Source organism: Odocoileus virginianus, chromosome 12 (genome assembly GCF_023699985.2).
Source record: "Odocoileus virginianus isolate 20LAN1187 ecotype Illinois chromosome 12, Ovbor_1.2, whole genome shotgun sequence".
NCBI lineage: Eukaryota > Metazoa > Chordata > Mammalia > Artiodactyla > Cervidae > Odocoileus > Odocoileus virginianus.
Window position 1 is genome coordinate 32,334,394 of NC_069685.1, and position 22,503 is coordinate 32,356,896.

General features: G+C 37.0%; 2 protein-coding genes across 7 annotated transcripts in view; one reads left to right on the forward strand and one right to left on the reverse strand.

The window, feature by feature from the left end:
• The window catches only part of AFG2A (AFG2 AAA ATPase homolog A), a 325,935-nt gene extending 303,680 nt beyond the window's left edge, over positions 1–22,255 (reverse strand). For 5 of the 6 annotated variants that reach the window (XM_070474870.1, XM_070474872.1, XM_070474871.1 and 2 more), the window contains exons 1-9: positions 22,013–22,255; positions 16,262–16,383; positions 14,987–15,144; positions 11,671–11,729; positions 10,376–11,020; positions 7,778–7,907; positions 7,457–7,513; positions 6,587–6,710; positions 4,099–4,354 (exon numbers count right to left, since the gene is read on the reverse strand). In XM_070474870.1, coding sequence (XP_070330971.1) covers positions 4,099–4,354; positions 6,587–6,710; positions 7,457–7,513; positions 7,778–7,907; positions 10,376–11,020; positions 11,671–11,729; positions 14,987–15,144; positions 16,262–16,383; positions 22,013–22,157 — 1,696 coding nt within the window. In that variant the 5' untranslated portion in view covers positions 22,158–22,255. Of the gene's footprint in view, positions 1–4,098; positions 4,355–6,586; positions 6,711–7,456; positions 7,514–7,777; positions 7,908–10,375; positions 11,021–11,670; positions 11,730–14,986; positions 15,145–16,261; positions 16,384–20,981; positions 21,003–22,012 lie in introns of those variants that run through there. The other variant, XM_070474873.1, reaches the window with a different exon arrangement.
• A 6-nt stretch (positions 22,256–22,261) lies between these two features.
• NUDT6 (nudix hydrolase 6) overlaps positions 22,262–22,503 on the forward strand; it is a 77,488-nt gene continuing 77,246 nt past the window's right edge. The window contains exon 1 of the mRNA XM_070474884.1: positions 22,262–22,364. Coding sequence (XP_070330985.1) covers positions 22,343–22,364 — 22 coding nt within the window. The 5' untranslated portion in view covers positions 22,262–22,342. The remainder of the gene's footprint in view (positions 22,365–22,503) is intronic.

Genomic DNA, 22,503 nt, shown 5'->3' on the forward strand with positions numbered 1-22,503 from the left:
GACGACAATGAACCATGGAAAGGCCAGGTACATGCAAGTAGCTAATGAGGTCAGGACAGGTTTAGTGTGTAACTTGGGTATTTCCATGTTATTACCCATTTATTACCCGAACTCACTTAAGTTTATTCTACCCTTCCTATCTTTCCTCCCTCCCTCTCTTTTTTCCCATTTTTTTCTTATTCTCCCTTTTATCCGGGGAATATCATATTTAAAAGGGTACATATCTACCATAACCCCATTAATTTACAAATGGAAAAAACTAAGGTTCAGATAAGGTAAAGAACTTGCGCAAAACCACAAGTCTGATCTTAAAGGTATTTTCTACTAAAAATCCATTTTCTACTATGACTCCCCACCCTGCCGCCTCTTTAGGGATATCCTTTGCAAAAACTTCTAGCACACTGTTCTTAAGCTTTATTCTCTACATAAAATTAGAGAACAACACTATGTAATACAACACAGGCTAGTATTTAGGACAGTATACAGAAAACCACATTATTTTCCCTACTGGAACTTCAGCTCTGAGACTAAATCATTTTTAAAATTACCTTCTCAAAATCTGATTCACTGCTAAATTAGGGGAAACAGAAGATAAGTTTAAATATTGTCAAGGCTGTACATTGTCACCCTGCTTATTTAACTTCTATGCAGAGTACATCATGAGAAATGCTGGGCTGGAAGAAGCACAAGCTGGAGTCAAGATTACTGGGAGAAATATCAACAACCTTAGATATGCAGATGACACCATCCTTATGGCAGAAAGTGAAGAGGAACTAAAAAGCCTCTTGATGAAAGTGAAAGAGGAGAGTGAAAAAACTGGCTTAAAGCTCAACATTCAGAAAAACTAAGATCATGGCATCTGGTCCCATCACTTCATGGCAAATAGACGGGGAAACAGTGGAAACACTGACAGACTATTTTTTTGGGCTCCAAGATCACTGCAGATGGTGACTGCAGCCATGAAATTAAAAGACGCTTACTCCTTGGAAAGAAAGTTATGATCAACCTAGACAGCATATTAAAAAGCAGAGACATTACTTTGCTGACAAAGGTCCGTCTAGTCAAGGCTATGGTTTTTCCAGAGGTCATGTATGGATGTGAGAGTTGGACTGTGAAGAAAGCTGAGCACCGAAGAATTGACGCTTTTGAACTGTGGTGTTGAAGACTCTTGAGGGTCCCTTGGACTGCAAGGAGGTCCAACCAGTCCATCCTAAAGGAGATCAGTCCTGGGTGTTCACTGGAAGGACTGAAGCTGAAATTCCAATACTTTGGCCACCTCATGCAAAGAGTTGACTCACTGGAAAAGACCCTGATGCTGGGAGGGATTGGGGGCAGGAGGAGAAGGGGACGACAGAGGATGACGTGGCTGGATGGCATCACCGACTCAATGGATATGAGTTTGAGTAAACTCCGGGAGTTGGAGTTTACTCCCAGACAGGGAGGCCTGGCATGCTGCAATTCATGGGGTCGCAAAGAGTTGGACATGACTGAGCATCTGAACTGAACAGCAGTTAATATTTATTTACTGCTTGTATATACCACGTACATACATCCTTTTTATGTGTACATATCTTCAAATAAGCGTTTTTTCTCTACCCTACCTTCTGACTCTTTCACAACTTTTTCAATTAAATGTAACACAGCAGTAGAAATTAAGTTTTCTTGCCATCTTCCTAAAGTTTTTGGTGGCGGAGGGGTTCTATTTATATCTAGTATGTGAGTGGAAAGTAGATGATCCTATTTATATCTGGTATGTGAGTGACAATATCACTTTTCCCCTGAAAGTCTAAGGATAGAACTTAACTTCTAGACTATATTTACCTGTGAAAAAATATGGGGGCTAGTTTCTATTTCATAAGTTGATCCTACTCTTAGTTTCACAGACTAAAATTAAATCAGAAAACATTATACCACTTTGACAAATATCTGTTTTATGATTTAACTTTGATTAAGAGCACAGATTGGGAGTAAGATGACACTGAGTTTAAATTCTAGTTCTGCCACATACTAGCAGTGAGATCTCTTTTTGAGTCTCTCTGATACTTATATCTCAGGGTTGCTGTGAGAATCTGATGAAAGAATCTTCCCTTTCCTACTTTCCCATACCCTCATTCTGACTATACAACTTTTACTTTTTCTTTTAGGTTACTCTTAGATGCCGGCACTTTTCCTACACAACCAAAGAATCTCCTTTCTCCACAGGAGAAGTCACTACATTTTCTCTAGCTTTGAGTATGTACCTGACTGTACTGTTGTTGTTGTTTAGTCACTAAGTTGTGTCTGACTCTGCAGCCCCCTGGACTGCAACCCATCAGGCTCCTCTGTCCATGGCAAGAATAGGGGAGTGGGCTGCCATTTCCCTCTCCAGTGGATCTACTGGAACCAGGGATCCAACCCACATCTCTAGCACTGGCAGGAGGATTCTTTACCGCTGAGCCATCAGGGAAGCTCTATCTCACTGTATAGTTCTTTACAGATCTTTTTCCTTCATCAGATTGTATGTTTCTAGACAGCATGAATCCCAGAACCTTCTAGGATGCATGAAATCTGTTAGAAAGTTGAAAAGGGATGCTGACGAATGAATCATTGCCTAGATAAGCAAGTACAAAGTAATGCCTAAAGAGTAATCCAGACTCTTCATTGTCACCTAATGGAATGAAGGAAGCAAAGTGAACCACTGATATTTCTTCTTGATCAGCAGGGAATTCATTTCCATGATCAAACTCATCAATGTTATGAAGAACAAGAAACAAGGCAGAAAGGGACTCTGTCCTAGACCATAAAGTACCAGAAGAATGTTCATATTTGCCTTGTCATCTGTATAACCTATAGTCTTCCCTAGTTGTGTGTCCTCTAAAATGGAAATTGTGAAAATGACCAAATAGAATGAATTAAAACTTATTTTTTCTACAAAGAATAAGATAGCCAAATTATCTCTTCCAATTATCTTTTCTTCCTTCTCAAAACTGTTTCCCTGCACACCTACGTCAGATTAAAAAGATCAAATGACTAATAACCTAGTAAATCTGATTAACTACGAACCAAAGCTTTGCAAATAAAAGTTACCATATTTCTGTACTAAAGCTGTAAAAAAAAAAAAAAACTAAACTAAACTAAATTCCCAATTCAAGAATTCAATTTCTTTCATGACCTACAAGGGTTAAACTTTATTTAAAGCACCTTATGAAGACACTGGATAGGTCACAAACTGGAACAGAATGCCACAAATGAAAAAAGATTCCTCCAAAATATAAATGGACTTAGAAACATATGCCCATACTAGAGGAAAAAAGAAATTTAAGGAACCTAAGATTACTGGCAAACTAGAAATGCTATGAGGTATACACCCAGTCTTAGAAGAAAGATATCTTTTCTAGGAAAGATGCCTTTTCTAGAAATAAATACTCTCAGAACAACAACAACAGATTATTTGACATTTTTCAATAAAGTCTTACCTGCCTGATCAAATACTTTAATAGGCTATAAAAACTGCTCTGATCTGATTACATTTTCCATGGCTAAAATTACCCTGGGAAAAAAGGTCTTAAGAGCTTCCAAAGCAACTACAGTTATACCATGGTTAAAGTCAGAGTCAACCGATTAATATCAGCCTTTATACATTTTCAAACTGAAACGTCACTGTCACATTATTTGGAGGCATAGAATTCTTAGGTTTCATTAAGTACTTTTTTAGCACTTCAACAAATACAAAGCTGCCCTGTAAGAAAAATTTTCATTCTCTAGCAAGCACTTCTCCCTATTTTCTAACAGGACAATATCAGTATACACGTTCACCATCAATACTGCCATTAATGCATCGGGTTACTCATGTGTGTGTCTGTGTGTATCTGTGTACTTAGGAAGAAAGATACACACTGTAACGGTGTTTATTTTTAGGAAGAAGGATTAAGAGTGATTTTTTTTTTTTTTTTACAGTTTTCTGAATTAACTGAATTTTTTAAAACATATATATTTTTATGATTAGAAAAAAATTAGCTGCTTCCACTAGGAAATCAATGATATATAAATTATCAGCTTGTAAATAAACAAGAGTTATTAAATCCATCAGTACAGGCTCACTATAGCAATCACTCTCACCTGCTTCATTACACAAGGCTTTCAAGTCTGCTCCAACATATCCATGAGCACTATTTGCCAGGTGTAGCAGTTCAGATTCTGTGAGTAAATGAGGTACCCTTCGAAGCAGTTTCTGGAGGATATCCAGCCTGTCTTGAGCATTTGGAACTCCAATCTCAATCTCTTTATCAAAGCGTCCAGGTCTTCGGAGTGCAGCATCCAATGCATGAGGGCGATTTGTGGCCCCAAGAACCAACACCTGTCCTTCACTTCCTTCCTAACAAAATAAAATAAAAATATATTACATATTCTTGTGAAATAAAAAAAAAAAATGCACTTGGTATATAGATAAGGATAGATCTAACTGTTCACACTGCTAAGTCCTATCCCTTTTTGTTCAAATTTCATCATTCATCCCACATTTCCCAAAGCTCAGTCTAAATACCCCTTAGAAAGTTTCCAATACTTAACTCTCCATCTATTGTAAGTGACATCTCTCCCACTTCTGGCATCTTAACCACACAATTCTCATGACTAACAATCTATATAAAGGTTATACCCTATACCATATAGTTTTATTGAACTGTTTTAAATTGTTCTTTTCCCCCACTTGAAAATAAGATTATGACTCACAGTCATTAAAATTATGACCTACATGTGCTTCAAAACGAACAAGGCTCTATTACACAGTTATCTAAGAAATCTTCATACATATGGACTGTTTCTTTTTTGTTTTGATAAATCTTCAAATTCCTAAAACACACACAATATAACCAACACCCAAGTATCACATACCCTTGAATACATATGGATTTTTACCCCAAGGGTAAAATTTGGAACAATGTGATCACAATAAGCCACCCGCTTATTATCCAACATTCTACTCAGATGACCTAAGTGCAATCTCACAGAGATAAGCTTAACTGAAATGCAATTTGAAGTAAGAAAACTTAAACCTAATTAATTAAACTGGATGTGCCAACAGAAAATGCATGGACTACAATGAATCTATGAATTATGACTTTAGAAGACAAAAATAAAGGCCCTTAAACATTTTCAGGCCAAAATATTAGTGTCACATGCTTGTTCCCAGTCTTGCCCAAAGGCAAGAACATCAGTTCACAGCAGGTCTGTCCCAGTGGCAGAGAAAGAGATAGCAATGACATAGTAATTAAGATCCTCCAACACAGAGCCTTCTATCAGATTTCTACTCACCAAAATCTACTAATTATGATACATGTATTTTTAAGGATGATTCTGTTTATAAACAAAGCATTTGGTCAGCTTAACAACTGTACTTACTATAAATGGACAAACTGGTATCCCACTTTATGTATCAATCTCTTGAGAGTATTGTTATTATGGACCTATCCTCAGAGCCTCACTAATAAACTCTCCAATAAACTAACAACACTGACTCCTCCAGCTCTGTAGTGTGCGTGTGCTGTGCGCTCAGCTGCAGCCTGCCAGGCTCCTCTGTCCACAGGACTTTTCCTCTGCGTCTCTTGCACTGCAAGCAGATTCATTACCTACTGAGCCACTGTGGAAGCCTCCCAAGCTCTGTAAGCTGAGGTCCAAACCTGGGACATTATAATCACACCCAGATATTTCCCTAAGACTGAGAACCAGGTGGTCATCCAGACTGCCGTAGGCAACAACCCTTCTCTTAAGTTACTCTTGAAATTGTAGCACAAGTAAGCAAATAACAGAAATAATAACCAAAAGTTTGTTATTTTCATATGTTCAGTTTCTACCAATAGGCAGTAAAACCAAAAGGCTTCAACTCTCTAGCTTTTTAATGTGCAAAAGAAAGACATAGGACCCCATAATTTCTAAAATTTCTTTAGGCTCCAACATATTTAGATTCTAAAAACTGAGTTATTTATAATCTTGTATAAGAAGTGTATTCTTCTGATAAATGCCTGCCAGGAGTCTTCATTCCTCTTCCCTATTAGTTCTACTGGTCTTCCTTTCATAATCAGCACATAGTTCTTATTAATATAAGATTGCATGCACTATATACAAAGAATTTGGTAACATGAGTAAACTTTTTTTTAAATGTTGTACAACACATTTCCCATGATTCTCACTTGGTCCTTTCACTTCCAAAACTTAAAGCTCTCCCACCAAACTAATTTTTATAGGAGTTATATGAGACTTACTTATGAAATTTCTTAGTAAATTCCCGTTTAACTGCTAAATTTTCCTTACTGATTTTTACTTCAGGTTTTTAGGTTAATACCATTTATTAGAAAAAGATATTTATCAATGTAAATAATTTTATATGCTAGAAAAACACTGCCAGGTTATACTATCCTTGCTGTTACTAAGAAATCACTGGAGAAAATTATTTTATGGGTCTTGGTCCTCTAGTTCTTAGAGCTAATATTTTTTCCTTTACCCTAGAGATCCCAAAAAACTCAGACATACTTGATAGTTTTTGCTACTACATACATATTATTAAGAAAATATCCCCTACTAAAGAAATCAATACTGGTGCTATACTTACTGAACCAATACCATCCATCAGTGTTAAGAGTGAAGCTACAACTCTTTTTTCCACTTCATTCTGAGCCCCTTCTCTTTTAGGGCAAAGTGCATCCAGCTCATCAATAAAAATAATTGATGGGTGCCTAAAAATAAACAAGTAAAATGAATTCTCTAGTACACATTTAGCTTTTAAATTTTCTATGTTGCATTTCAATTAAAAATTGAGTTTTTTTGATTGAAACACAATGTATCAAATTTAGAATTTAGTTAGTATCAAAGACAAAAGCAATAGAAACGTGAAGCTAAAAAGTCTTAGAATAATTCTAGCCTCAATTATTAAGTCACCAATATGACATGCTAGTAGATCTGCCCTCAATAAAAAAGCAGAATACTGAGAACCTGTATGGCTCATGAGATGAGAATGAAGGCTCAGATAGACCTTGCCCACTAAGACCCCTTAAATCGTTATCTCTTGATCAATTCAGAAACTGAGGCCACTGAAGCTATCCCTTGGAGCTGGTTTAAAGTCCAAGGGATAGAAAGTAAGAAATGTTCTTTATTATTTGTTCTTTGTCTAAAAGTTCTTTATTATTAACTACAGTCACCATGCTATAGATTACATCTTCATGATTTATAACTGAAAGTTTGTACCTTTTGCTACTATGTAATTTAATAACTTATTTATCTAAAACAGTATTTCTAAAGTTTGTTTCTAAAACAGAATTAGATAGAACTGGATTAGAAACTCATTAAATTTACAATCTACTTCCAGTGCTATTTTTGTTCTATTCTTTCACGTTTCATGTAAAGTGCTACTATCTCTACTTTCATTAATTATAGCCTTGACTATATCCAAAAAAATTCCAAACATCCAAAAATAAAGAAATACCGCAGAGTGGCTTCAGCAAATATCTGACGTAATCTTGCTTCTGTCTCCCCATAGAATCTGTAAGAAATAAATTACATTTAAGGACCAACTCATCATTTTTAAAATTCTACCTATAAAAGTTCCTCTGACTTCAAATATTTTCAGAATACTTAAAACTTTCAAAAATTATTTTCTAAACTTAAATTTTATACACATTAAAAGCAAATTTAACATTTCAGTGTGTGAAACATTCAGATAGAATACTAAAGAGCCATTTTTTAAAAACTATATTTAAGAAGTATATCTAATAATATTGTTTATTCTATTAAATTATGCACCTACTTGCTTATAATTTCAGGGCCATTAATTACAGAAACATAGGCACCAACTTCATTAGCAACAGCCCTGGCAATCATCGTCTTTCCAGTACCCGGAGGGCCATAGAGTAACACTCCTCTAGGAGGAGGAATTCCTAGAAGAAGTAGAGAACACTAGATTCAGCATTAGTAGGTTTATGGTAAGCATTGTCACATGACTTCAAACACAAGTTATAAAATAAATTTACTTGCATCAAAACTAAAGTAAGATTCAGAACTTTTCCCCCCCAGACATGACAACTCTGGCTTTTTCTCTCTGTGTAGACCCAACTAGACCAGGCTGGTTAGTAAAAAAGTGGTTGGAGAAACTATCAAACTCCTAGAGGAGAACATAGGCAAAACACTCTCCGACATAAATCACAGCAGGATCCTCTATGACCCACATCCCAGAATTTCAGAAATAAAAGCAAAAATAAACAAATGGGACCTAATGAAACTTAAAAGCTTTTGCACAACAAAGGAAACTATAAGCAAGGTGAAAAGACAGCCCTCAGATTGGGAGAAAATAATAGCAAACGAAGCAACAGACAAAGGATTAATCTCAAAAATATACAAGCAACTCCTCCAGCTCAACTCCAGAAAAATAAATGACCCAATCAAAAAATGGGCCAAAGAACTCAACAGACATTTCTCCAAGGAAGACATACAGATGGCTAACAAACACATGAAAAGATGCTCAACATCACTCATTATCAGAGAAATGCAAATCAAAACCACAATGAGGTACCATTATACGCCAGTCAGGATGGCTGCTATCCAAAAGTCTACAAGCAAGAAATGCTGGAGAGGGTGTGGAGAAAAGGGAACCCTCTTACACTGTTGGTGGGAATGCAAACTAGTACAGCCACTATGGAGAACAGTGTGGAGATTTCTTAAAAAACTGGAAATAGGACTGCCATATGACCCAGCAATCCCACTCCTGGGCATACACACCGAGGAAACCAGATCTGAAAGAGACACGTGCACCCCAATGTTCATCGCAGCACTGTTTATAATAGCCAGGACATGGAAGCAACCCAGATGCCCATCAGCAGACGAATGGATGAGGAAGCTGTGGTACATATACACCATGGAATATTACTCAGCCATTAAAAAGAATTCATTTGAATCAGTTCTAATGAGATGGATGAAACTGGAGCCCATTATACAGAGCGAAGTAAGCCAGAAAGATAAAGACCATTGCAGTATACTAACACATATATATGGACTTTAGAAAGATGGTAACGATAACCCTATATGCAAAACAGAAAAAGAGACTCAGATGTATAGAACAGATTTGTGGACTCTGGGAGAAGGCGAGGGTGGGATGTTTCAAGAGAACAGCATTGAAACATGTATATTATCTAGGGTGAAACAGATCACCAGCCCAGGTTGGGTACACGAGACAAGTGCCCGGGCCTGGTGCACTGGGAAGACCCAGAGGGATCGGGTGGAGAGGGAGGTGGGAGGGGGGACTGGGATGGGGAACACATGTAAATCCATGGCTAATTCATTTCAATGTATAACAAAAACTACTGTAATGATGTAAAGTAATTAGCCTCCAACTAAAAAAAAAAAAAGAAAAAGAAAAAAAAAAAAAATAAATAAATAAATACAAAAAAAATAAATAAATAAAAAAGCTGACTCCAAAAAAAAAAAAAAGTGGTTGGCTACCCACACTATTGTCATGCCCCAATCCACACAGCATTGTCCAATGACCAGAAAACAAAACCCAAACAAGGATATCCAAAAGAAGCCACCAATCCCAGTTTTCATCCAACTAGTTTCATCCAACATTCAATCCCAAATTTCATCCGATTTGATCTCAGAGAATATAAGCATTACCAGCAAAATGTCAATTCAAGGGTTCATCTGATACATATAAAGATTCATGAAAAAGGAAAAATCAAAAAATCGGAGTAAGGCATGGTATGCACCACATATATGCAGAGGATCTGGGCAGTAACCTTTCAGAAGCCCTGAGTTTTCTAAAAGTCAAGTCACTCCCTGCACTTGTTTTAATACAAAGAGATCTGCATTCAGCTACATTGCCTAACAAAGAAGTTTTATCCAAACTATTTAATGTTTGGTTTATTTTTTTAGTCATTACAGCTAATCTAGCATGGTACTTGTTCCAGATCCAATACAAACAACTGTGGAAGTATGCAGTTAAAACAGACAAGACTACGACTGACTCACATACCCTAAAGCAGCAGTCCCCAACCTTTTTGGAACCAGGGACTAGTTTTGTGGAAAATAATTTCTAAACTAACCAGGGGTGCAGGGGTGGGGGGGGGGGGAGATTGGGATGGTTTAGGGATGATTCAAGTGTTTTACATTTATCATACACTTTATCTCTATGATTATTACATCAGCTCCACATCAGAGCATTAGGCAGTAGATCTTGAGCACAGAAAAAGGCTCAGTTAAAAGGCATTTCCCAAAGCAACTCACAATTCCTACCACACCTCCCACCCAGGAAAGAAAAACTGGAAGAGAAGGTGAACAATTATTAGTTAAATGCAATGAGCCAACTGCCATCTAGTTTAACATTTCTGGGTATAATACACTGAAAAAATCATACCATAACTCTTGAAAAGCTCAGGCTGTTTGAGAGGTAATTCAATAATTTCTCTAATTTCTTTCAGCTGACTATTTAAGCCACCTATCATGTCATAAGTTACTTTTAATTGGTTGGCTTGATCTTTTGAATTTGTACGGTTCTTTGTAAAATTGACTCTTGTTTTTGAAGAAATAAAATAAAAGGTATCGGTGTTGCTCTGTGCTCCCACGCTGGGTGACTTCAGTAATCTCTCTTCATCAACAGGTTGCTCACTTCCTTCCCTGGCAGACTCAAAACTACATGCAAGCCCTGTGACCTCCTCTAATCCAAGTCCACTGCCATTCCCAGGACTCTGTGTACCATCTGACAAAATGCCACCAGCTTTATTCATCATTCTGTCATCTACTGGTCTGTAAGGAGTACTACTTGATGCCGGCCGTAGGGGCACTTCCAGATCTAACTGGCTTAGCTGATAGGATATATCCAGGGTGCTAGGATCTCGGCTGGACAGCTCAGAGGCCATTCCCCGGGCAGCAGTGTCAGAGTCATTCTGAGCCCTTCTCAACATTGTGCCATCTGCCCCTTTCACTCGCAACACTTGCAGCTTGCATGGTCGTCCATAGAATGTACAATACAGAAAGTTGCCTGGTAAAACCACCTTGCCATCTGGAAAACAATTTATTAAATATATATGTCAGCACAATTTTTCACTCATTTAAAGTCTGAATAGCAATTTAATCTATTAACATAATTATGCTTGAAAAGACTAAATCAAAGATGGAACATAAAATAACTGTTACGAAAAACAGAGGACCTAAAATTCCTCCCCTAAGATACAGCAGTATTTGGAGACCTAAGAAGGAAAAGATGATTCTCTGAAATCCTCTACACTCAATACATGTATGATTCTATCAACTATATCCCCCTATGGCCAGACATTCCATGTTCAACAATGAACCAACCTAAAATGGCAAATCTAAATCAACACTCCAACATTTCTCACTGAAAAGAACAGAGCTCAAGGGTTAAAAGTTTCAGTTCTACCACCAACTGTTCACAGGTTAAGTCATACATTCTCTGCAGGGCTCAACTATCAGTCAATTACACAGCAGGTGAGGTTAATACTGGGGGGCGGGCAGGAGGAAGGAGAGAGAGACTACATCCTTATCTTAAAGGGACATTAATTCATTGGAAAGAATAATCTCTACACTATTTCAAAGAAAAGTATTACGCACACAAGACCTCGAAGACACATTAGTTTATTTGCTGCTGCCTTGCTTTTCAAAATTTAGAAAACTATTAAAAATACATCTCACCTAGTTTTCTCAAAATACAACCAGCCAGTTGTTCTTCATTAATATCTGCATTTTTGTCACTGTGAAGGATGGGAGAAATAAAAATCAGCATTAAGTACACCAGAAACTAAAATGTAATATAAAATGACACGCACACAGTGATAATGCAGACCTAATCACGAAAATCATTAGTTTACAACCTAGAAAAAATTTATACAATTTTAGAATGATTTATACTTTGCAGATACATCTTACAGCCATGAAATCATTTGTAATGTGGTTTCCTAGAAGCCCAAATCAATGTTCTTTACTATCTTACATATCACTCATACACACACCTCCCCCCCAGATATACTGAGGTGCATACATGTATGAGTGACTGAGCACACATATACATGTACAAACGTGGTGTACATTTATGCACTACATCTCTGCATGTAGTATATGTACAATAAATTAAAACAAAAAATGTGTTTTTTATTGTGTATCATAGCCAAAAACATTTTTAAAAAAAACCACTAGTCTCAATTAATCATTTTCTTTCTGAACTTGCCCAGCTTGGATAAAGGCTTTTATTAATAGCTTACTTTATTCTCTTTCAATCATTTATAAATTACCTTTAAGGAAATTTAAATCCTATAGAGTACATTATCTGAAGAGCTAAGAAAAAAGCAAGGTAATGGTACAATGGAAGTTTATTCAAGAGAAGGGCATGCCTAAAAAAATGTAAAAGCCTTCTTCTGACCAATTACAGTGTTTTCCAGGGAGACTGCTTGTTTGATTACAGAAGTATGGCTAAAAATCATTATACTTGTAAAGACACACATCCTTGGAGAGCTCTCAGAACATGCATTTTTCCTCCTCCATGTGTAAGCAATTGGTATCAGGAGAAGAAGCCTATGGCTATTGAATTTGACAGAGATCACAGAGGGAGAATGGTTTAGCTCAGGAAAAGGTATATTAGCAAGCCCATGTGGTCCAAATCTAAGCCATGTTCTCAATCACATTATCAGTAACAAAACTGATACAAACTTATTTGAGGATTCCATATGCAAATTCATCTACTTGCTAAAATATGTTTGTAACACCAAAATCAATACTAGTGGGGCTTTCCCAGACATTTGTAGAAGAGAACAGAACAGGCAAAAATGTGAGTAACCCAACACTTTCCCAGCTGAGGTTAAAAAAAGCCTCTATTTCAACTCTCATTCAGAGGTGACCAGAGGACAGAAGTTGAGGAGGGAAGGGAGCAGTACAATATACAGCGGAAAGCTGCAGCTCCAGGACCAGGTAGAGGGGGGTTCGAATCCTAACTCTGGCACCTCTTAATGGAGTGACCTCAGGCAAGTCACTAAATACTTCTAAGCCACTTATCTTTTCTAAAATAGAATCTACCAGAATGAGTTGTTCAGGGAGTTATAAGATTATAAGTTATAATCTATGTAAGACATGTATTTTCATATAGTTATATATGTTAAATAAACACACACACACACCCCCTCCAAGCAACAGTTCAGTATTTGTGGCAACTTCATGTAACATAACTACCACAAATGATGATTTGATTATTTTATTTATTCAAATAAAAGAGAAAAACAAGGAGAAAATTTCATGAACCAAATGTGTTTATAAACAGGAAACTGTATTTCCTTAAATACTTAAATTTACTTGTTTATAGAACTCTGAAACTACTTAGACTGTTTTTATTTATTAAACTTTGAATAGAAAATATTTGCAAATATGTGAAATATGTAAAAATAAATAGTTTTGCTTTTAAAAAAAGAATGTGTGCAGATAAAATCATTTCCACTAGAAGGAGCTCTAACATTAGTAATAAAATTTTTCAGCTAACACCTGAAGGATTTAAGCAGCAGACTAAAACTACTGATTTTTCTTATTGAAAATTAAGTTTCTTGTTTAAGTGCTGCTGCCACATTTAAAACACAAGATTCTATAAAAAAAAAAGCTTCCATTTAATACACATGAAGTCCCTCTATAATAGGTACTCATTATCACCTAAGACTGCTGCGCCCTCAAGAGGTCACACTTGTTAGTAACTGATCTAGTCAACTGATAACTATCTAAAGGACTGTTTTAGAACAGTCTAAAGATTAATCCTATTTAACCTGAGTTAATTAAAAAATTACCATAAAATAATGAGCAACTGACTTCTCACTGAGCCCATTCTCTCACCTGTAAAAATGGATAAACATGGACACCTTGCAGTATGTCTAGAGGATTAAATGAGAGAAGAAAAATGGGAGAAGTGTATGCACTTGTGTCCTAGCACATGGTTGGTGCTCAACACATGTTGTGTTCTCATTTCCTTTCTGCCTTTTACTTCGTTGCTCACTAAACTGTTATAAGATGCACTGAAGATATTTTCCTGTTTTTAAAAAGAAAAATAGGCCAAAGCTTAAGCTTGGAATCTACAAAAGTAGAAAAAGTGAAGAAAACATTTCAAAATCAAGCTATGATTAAAAAATGTTTTGTGATTCCAGCACATAAAAGCCTCCAAATTTTTATAAACATGCTATCAAAGTATCAAAAGATTTTTTAAAAACAAATTTTGGTAAGACTTGTATATGCAAACTGAGTAAAAACCCTATTAGATACAGAACATTCAAGAGGGTGGGTGATATACTTTAACCACATCGATAGTCTTTCATAGGGGACTATTTAAAAATATGATAGATGTAACTATTTTATTGGTTTGAATAACCAGTGAGTTAAAATACACAATCACATACTTTGCTTGAGCAGCCTTAATTAAAACTTGTTTCTTGCCTATTCATAGTAATCTACTACTGTCTTTACAATTGTAAGACAGGAAGCCCTGATTATACAACAGATCATGAGAAAAAAACACCATTAACTATCCATCAATAATAATTCCTCTTACCTAAAATGTCAGAGCATACTGTAATCACAGGACATTAGAGAGCCTGTGGTCCATAAATGACATAACACCCATCTAGTCTGTGCTGTCTGATACAGTAGGTCACTAGCCACTCAACACTTGTGGCCATCAAGTGCTAAGAACATGGTGAGCCCAAACTGAGATGTGCTACAAAGGTAACATAACACAGTGGATTTTGAAGGCTCAGTTTGAAAAACAGAAGGAAAAATCTTGTTAATAATTTTTGTGCTTATTATAAGTTCAAATAAAATTTTATATATTGACTAAATAAAATATACAATTACTTTCTCTTTCTCTTCACTTTTTAAATGTGGCTACTAGAAAATGCAGAATTAAACATGTGGTTCACATTTGTGACTCATCTTATTTCTACTGGGCAGCACTAATCCAGACAATCACCACCACCAAGAGCCAAACCTGAGAGCCACGTCCATTTCCTCAGCCTGCAGCACAGCACCCAAAACAGGCTGGACATGGATGGCATCACCAACCCTCACACCCACGTTCTTCTGTGCCACTTCACTCAGGCCAACCTTGCCTCCAGGAAATCCTGCCACAGGCCAGGCCGTATAGACCTGCCCAGAACAGAGGAAACAAAAAAATAAGAAAATACTTCTTTGTAAAATATCATTAATTTATAGGAAAGAAAACTAAGCACAGTCAAGTACATGGCTCTGCAAAACACAAGTCTTTGCCCTAAAGGAGATACTATGAGATACAAACTACAAAGAACTATTGAACTTGAGCAAGCTCTGGGAGTTAGTAAGGACAAGGAAGCCTGGCATCCTGTAGTCCATTGGGTCACAAAGAGTCAGACATGACTGTACGACTGAACTGAACTGATAAATATTACACCTTTTTTTGTGAAAATTAGGGGTAATCCCACAGGGAAAATGGTGGAAGAACTGAGAGTTGGTTTTAGGAAAAGAGATAAGACCTTAACAGGTGATAAGAGGAAGATAAGAAAAAAACTGAAGGCAAGCTAACTGTAAGGTAATTCAATCTAGAGCATAAACTACATCTAGGAAACAGGGATGGACCAGCACAAGAGCTCCATGGGAACCTGGATCTCATCAGACTTATGTTCTAAGGGAGAAGGTTTCTAGCTCCAGATTAGTGGGCTGAGCTTATGCATTTATAGTCTTCTTTTCCACAAAACACACTAAGGATTTTTTACAGTAAAAGTCCAGGACAACAAAAGGAATGGAAGACATGCCATCAGCAGGTACGAGATTACAAAATATTTCCAGGGGATCCCACTGGTGGGGAGAACACTGACTGATGAAGCAGCAGCAGAAGACATGTCAGAGGCAGAAGAAGAAAGCCAAGCTGCCAAAAATGACTCAAGAAAGATCCTGGACTTAAGAGTCTCAGGTATGATGAATGGCTGCCAGGACAAACGGAGGGTGATCAAATATTCATATACAAAACAAATGACCCAAAATAACATTTCTGTGAGGAAATACAACCCACAGACAGCAAAATATAGGGCTGTTAGCATGTCACTATTGCTGGGGGAAAGGTTTCTCCACATCACGACACTCAGGAGCTACAACTCCCAGCGTATCACAGGAAGGAGAAGTTTAGACAGATGTGAGGGTCTTGTAAGATACAGCTTTTCAAAACTGCTTGTGTTGAAAATAAAAAACATCTCAAATATTTCTAAATTAAGGAAATGAAAAGGACTCTTACCTCCTGCTTTCCATTCAAACTGGTAAGCAACACTGGTCGACCGATACAAATATTTGCAGACTTCATGGTATTGAGTCCAAGTTGAACAAGAGAATTCTGGAATGCTTTAGGAACTTTGTCATCTACCAAAAAGAAGAAAATTATTTTCACAGTATTCTGTAACTGAAGTTAAAGCAAGATTTCTTTTGGACTAAATAAAAATCCTTAATCTATATTACCACATGAATGCACTTACCATATCCTGGAGAAACTATTTTTCGAACCCTCTTTATTTTAGCAGACTTAAAACCAAGCCTTTGTGAGGTTCCACTGACAATATGAATGCTAACTAAAAAAGGATATTTTATGAGTAGGTATTAGTTTTCATTATTTTTTTTTTAAATCTCTAATTTCATTACTAACTGAACACACTTGCAATAGGGCTTTTCATATTTGCATTCTGAACTTCTTCTATTACAGATTCTAAGTTGATCTGGCTACTAGTACTGAAAGGCTTGAACTGGGGAAATGGCACATAATCTGGCTCTAGAGGATTAAGTTATGTTTCCACTTCTGACCCACAGGACAGCAATCAGACATTTTCCTTTCTATTCCCAAGAACACATGGATAATAATAACACAGGTCTTATTCCTTAGGCGAAGACACGCTGGCTCAAATGACCAGTAGTGCTTTCAACTTTTGGCCAGAGAAGGGCCTGCAATTCAGTCCAGTTACAAAACCTCTTAAAATGATGTGCTAACATCTCCACCTCTGCCCACCCACTCCCTCAGGCTGCACATCTGGTTAGCTACCCCTCCTCTCATCTCCCAGCACCTTATATTGTCTGATACTAGCACTTATCATCATAACATTCACTTATTTCACAATTCGACTTTCCTTTAAACTATATACTGCTTTGGGGGCAGGAACTACGTCATACTCATCTTTGTAAACTCCACTGCCTAGAAGTTCATTAAATACAGAGTTCATCTGCATAATAAATATCCATGATAAGAATGGATGCAGTAGACAAGTATACAGTATTTTTCTTTTCAGCACAAAATCCATGCTAGCACTTATGATGCCTGTCACAAACTTTATTATAAAACTTACTATAGTCACATATCATAATCAGAGAGCTCTGACTAGTATTCATGTTCCTTCATAATCAGACAAACAGATCTTTTGTAATTAAAAAGAAACTAAGTCAACAAAAGCAAAACCATGAGGTCTGATTTACATCATTTTTTGCCACTGCAAAGTAACTTTCCAACACTTTTATTTTCCCTCTGTCGTTAGATGAACAAATATAGAAAAACAAAGCATCTCCCAGGGCTAAGATTAACAGGATTGACCACAAAATAAACATTTTTTATAATGAGAGACTGAAAAGAAATTCAACTTTCTTATGAGCCCAGGTTTCTTACACAGTTTACGCATCAATAACAGCAAAGTGTCCTGTTTGATAACCTCGTAATGTTCAGTTTCTGCGAAGTCTCTCTTCCTTAGGAAGGAAATCTCAGTGAATTACCCTTCCCTCTTCATAATTACCTTGCAGAGGTACTCAGTCCCTGACAAGATTTTAAGTTTTCTTTCTCTCTTCCCTCCATCCTACCCTGAACCAAGATTTGATAAATCACACACTTCTCAAATACTTCCATTTCTCCCCACCACCAATGGATTCAAATTTCCATCCACTGGCCTTATTTTCTAATACATTTCCATCGTATTCCCTGCTTACAAACTGTTAACCGCATAATTCCCTTCACCAGTCCTCATTCCTCCAATTCTTTATATCTCTACATCCACATATCCACTTCCCTAATTTATTGAGCACCTTATGTGCAGATTAACTAATGAGATAGTAAAGGTAATTTCAAACAACTATCTACCCTTCATGTGTTCATTCAGCAAATAGCACGTGCCCACTCTAAGGCAAATACTACAATAGGCACTGGGGATACAAGGTGGACAAAAGCAGACACAGTCTTTGTCAAGGAACATAGAACTTAATAGAATACAAACTACTAAACAATCACTAAATAACTGTGTAATTATAAACTAAGATTAATGCAATGAAATAACAACTAAGAGTGCTAAGAGAGCCTATAATGTGGGATCAGACCTAACTTAAGAGGAATCAAAGAATGTTTTTTTTAAAGAATAATGTTTAAATCCACCTGAAGGAAGAGTAAAAGTAACTAAACGAAGAGGGGAAAACAAAAACAATTCTCACTGAAAAGAAGAGCATGTACAGAGATCCTTGACAGAAGAGAGCACTGTGCATCTGAGGGGAAAAGTGTAGACAGAGTGGTGCGAGACAAAAGAGAGCCACATAATGAAGGCCAAGACCACCTAGGGCAGTGGGCTGGATCAAGTTCCTGGAGGCCAGTTAGCAGAGAAAAGCAGAGTTGTGATAGGATTTTCATAAGACCATTCTGTCTGCAGAGTGGAAAAGGAACTGGAAAAGAGCAATCAGTGTAGTAGTCCAGGTAAGACAGTGTCTGAGATTAACATTGAAGCAGTGGGAAGGGAATGCAGAAGTCTAACATGGGAAAAATTTTAGCTAGTAAACTGGACTTGATGGTGGACTGGACAATGTGAGATTTAAGAGGGAGGTGTCATGGGGGAATCTGAGATTTCTGAATTTTACAGTGAGAAAGACTGAACAGAGCTCATTTGTTTTGTTGGACTAAGTACCAGTTCACAAGGTCAGTCCTGACGTATCTGTGAAAAATTCAAAAGAAGAGGTATAGCACAGTGCTATATTCAAAGTGGGGACCACGAATTAAAAAAAAAAAAAAAGGAATCCCATTTATCACTGCATCAAATATAATAAAATATCTAGGAATAAATTTAACCAAGGAGGTGAAAGACTTCATAATCTGAAAACTATAAGATTCTGATGAAAGAAATTGAAGACACAAATAAATGGAAAGATACACTGTGCTCATGAATTGGGGAAGAATTAACACTGTTAAAATGTCTATATTACCCAAAGCAACCTACAGATTCAATGCAATCCCTATCAAAATACCAGTGGCATTTTTCACATAAGTAGAACTAATAATCGTAAATCTGAATGGAACTAGAATAGCCAATGCAATCTTGAGAAAGAACAAAGCTGGAGGTAGAACACTCTCTGATTTCAAATTATAGTAATCAAAACAGTATGACAGTGGTACAAAAATGGATACATAGATCAGTGGAACAGAATAAAAAGCCCAGAAATGAACCCACACATATATAGGTAAGTAATCAATGACAAAGGAGGCAAGAATATATAATGCGGAAAAGACAAACTCTTCAGTCATTGGTGTTGGGAAAAATGGACAGCTACACGCAAAAGAAATGAACTGAATCACTTTCTTAAAAAAAAAAAAATTCAAGATGGATTAAAGACTTAAATGTAAGACCCAAAACTATAAAACTACTAGAAAAAAACAAATGCAATAAACTCCTTGAAGTTAGTCTTAGTAATATTTTTTGGATCTGTCTCCTGAGGCAAAGGCAACAAAAGCAAAAATAAATGAGATTATATCTAACTAAAAAGCTTTTGCACAATGAAGGAAACCATCAAACAAAACAAAAAGACTGCCTACTGAATGAAAGAAGATATCTGCAAATGACAACTTGATATGGAATTAATATCCAAAATATATAAAGAACATTTATACATATATATTGAAATATTACTCAGCAATTTAAAAAAAGAATGAAATCTTGCCATTTGCAACAACATAGATGGATCTAGAGGATATTATGCCAAATGAAATAAGTCAGAGACAGACCAGTATCATATGATTTCACTTACACACGGAATCTAAAAAACAAAAACATAAACAGAAACCAAATTCATAGATACAAAGAAGTGGGTTTCTGAAATGGGAGAAAGGTGGGGGTGGCTGAGCAAGAAGGGGAATAAGAAGTACAAATTTCCAGTTATAAAGTAATGAATAAATAAGTTACAGAGAATTAACGCACACCATAAGGAATATAGTCAATAATACTATAATAACTTTGGATAGTGACAGATGGTTACTAGACTTCATCAAGGTGATCGTTTCCCAATGTATTTAAAAGTGAACACGACTTACATCTAAAACTAATATTGTTAATCAACTATATTTCAGTTAAAAAAAAATCGTGGTCCACGAACTCTTTGTTCATGATGAGGTACTTACCTCAGGAAATAGTAGCATTTAGTAGTTTTTATTGTAATTTGACAGAGTAATTTTACATCTGTTGAATTTAATAAAAATTTATTTTTTTAATCTTATTTTTCCATTAATTTACTTTTATTGTATTTTACAAAAGTGCTGATCTGTGACATGTCGGGAATTTTTAAACCTTCCCTACAGAGTGTGAGAAGCACTGGTCTAGAAGACCATTGAATCAAGACTCAGAAACAAATTACAAATATAAATCTAAACATAATAAGTGTGTAAATGGAAAACTCTGGGCACTGGATGAACTTGCCAAAGGAAAAAAAAAATTTATAGAGAGAAAGAGAGTTTAAGGCTAAGAATAAAAGAACTTCTATATTTGATGGTTAGGTGGAAGAAGGCAGCCTGCAAAGGAAACTGATGAAGTGCCAACCAAAAGAGGGAGACAAACTAGGAGGGTTTGATGACATTTAAGTCAAAAAAATAAAGTATTTCAAGAAAACAGAAATGGCTGGCAATACCAAAACCTGCTGAGGTAAATAAGCAATGAAAACCATCCACTGGATTTACCAACCTGGGGATAATCAGAGATCAGCGAGAGGGCAGTTTCCATGGAATCCTGGGATGGATGTCAAATACGAATGGCCTAAGGAATAAATGAGAGCTGAGGAGACACAGATGGGATGGCTCCATTTAAGAAGTCTGGGAGTGGAGGGTGTGGAGCTTTTAAGATGAGAGTATCAGCAGGTTTAAATGCCAATGGGAAAAATCCAGTCGAAAAACGGGATTGAATATGCAGGACAGAGCAAGTTGTCCTCTGATCCTAAGACAGACTGAAAACACTATGTCAACTGAAAGACTGTCTTTAGGGTCTGCAACAGACATAAATAAATTTTTGCCACGAGGTCAAGCCTGCTAAAAGCTATACCAATTAAATACGTTCTTCCAAGTCAAGGTTGTTGGGATGTAGCTCAATGGCTTTAGAGTCAAATACATGTGGACTCTAAAAAGTCTCTGCCATTTAGTTAGTACCTGTGTAACCTGAGGGCGAATCGCGTTAATTTTTCTTTCTCTGTAAAATATAGTACTCATCTCCCAAAACTCTGAGAAGAGTAAATAAGATATATACCTGAAATACCCAACCAACTGCTAACACCCGCGCACAATTAACAGCTATTTATTAAATACCAGAACCTGTGTGGTAAGGGAAAAAAAGCCACCTTTCGGTTTTAAAGGCACCTTAACGTCTCTTAGAGAGGACGAATCCACACTGTTACACTAATGGATTTCAGAGTTTTCATATACTATCCTCGCTAGATACGATTTTGCAGTTAGAGATGACGTTAATCTTAACGCAAAGCTGCTTCAAGGGCAAATTCAAGGCAATTTTCAAAAAAAGCTTAACTAAGACACAGATAAGTCATTTCTGCCTAACTTCTCCAGTGCAAGGGCGACTTCGGGTATTTTACAGACTACTTTGCGCTCTCACACTTCTGCCTCGCTCAATTTTTAAAAACCTCTACACCTCAAGGCAGAATCGCTAGGTTTTCGGTCCTCTCAGACGGCGCCCCCTCGGCCTCGGGTCTCCCACTCAGAATTCTTTACCCTTTTCTAAGAAGTTAATCACCACCAGAGTCCCGGCCGCCACGGCAGAAGCTGTGGTCCCTGCAGGAAAGGAAGCAGCGGATGCCGAGGAAGAACCATTCTCGGCGCTTTGGTTTAGCCGTTTTCTGTTCTTCTTGGACGACATGATCCGTACGCAGCCAGAGAGAAGCAGCGGTAAAGCCGGCTCAACGTGCGCGCTTCTCTGACAGAAAAACTTCCGGGGCAGAAGCCAGCAGGGCTCTGTCCCGAGCCGTAATCCCCTGAGTGCAGCGCAGTAAGAGCAGAAGAACCGAGCTTCTTCAGAATCCCCTGTCTTTGAAGAGTTCCTGAATGGCCAAGGAAAACAGATTAGGTGAACGGAACGCTCTTTTCGATTGTAAATTCCTTAAAAACAGGGCTTTTTCGTATATCCGCCGCCTTCCCTAATCCTGAACAAATCTCTGTTAAATTAAACTGGGGGTGGGGCTGTGCTGAGGTGGGTTGGAGTGGGA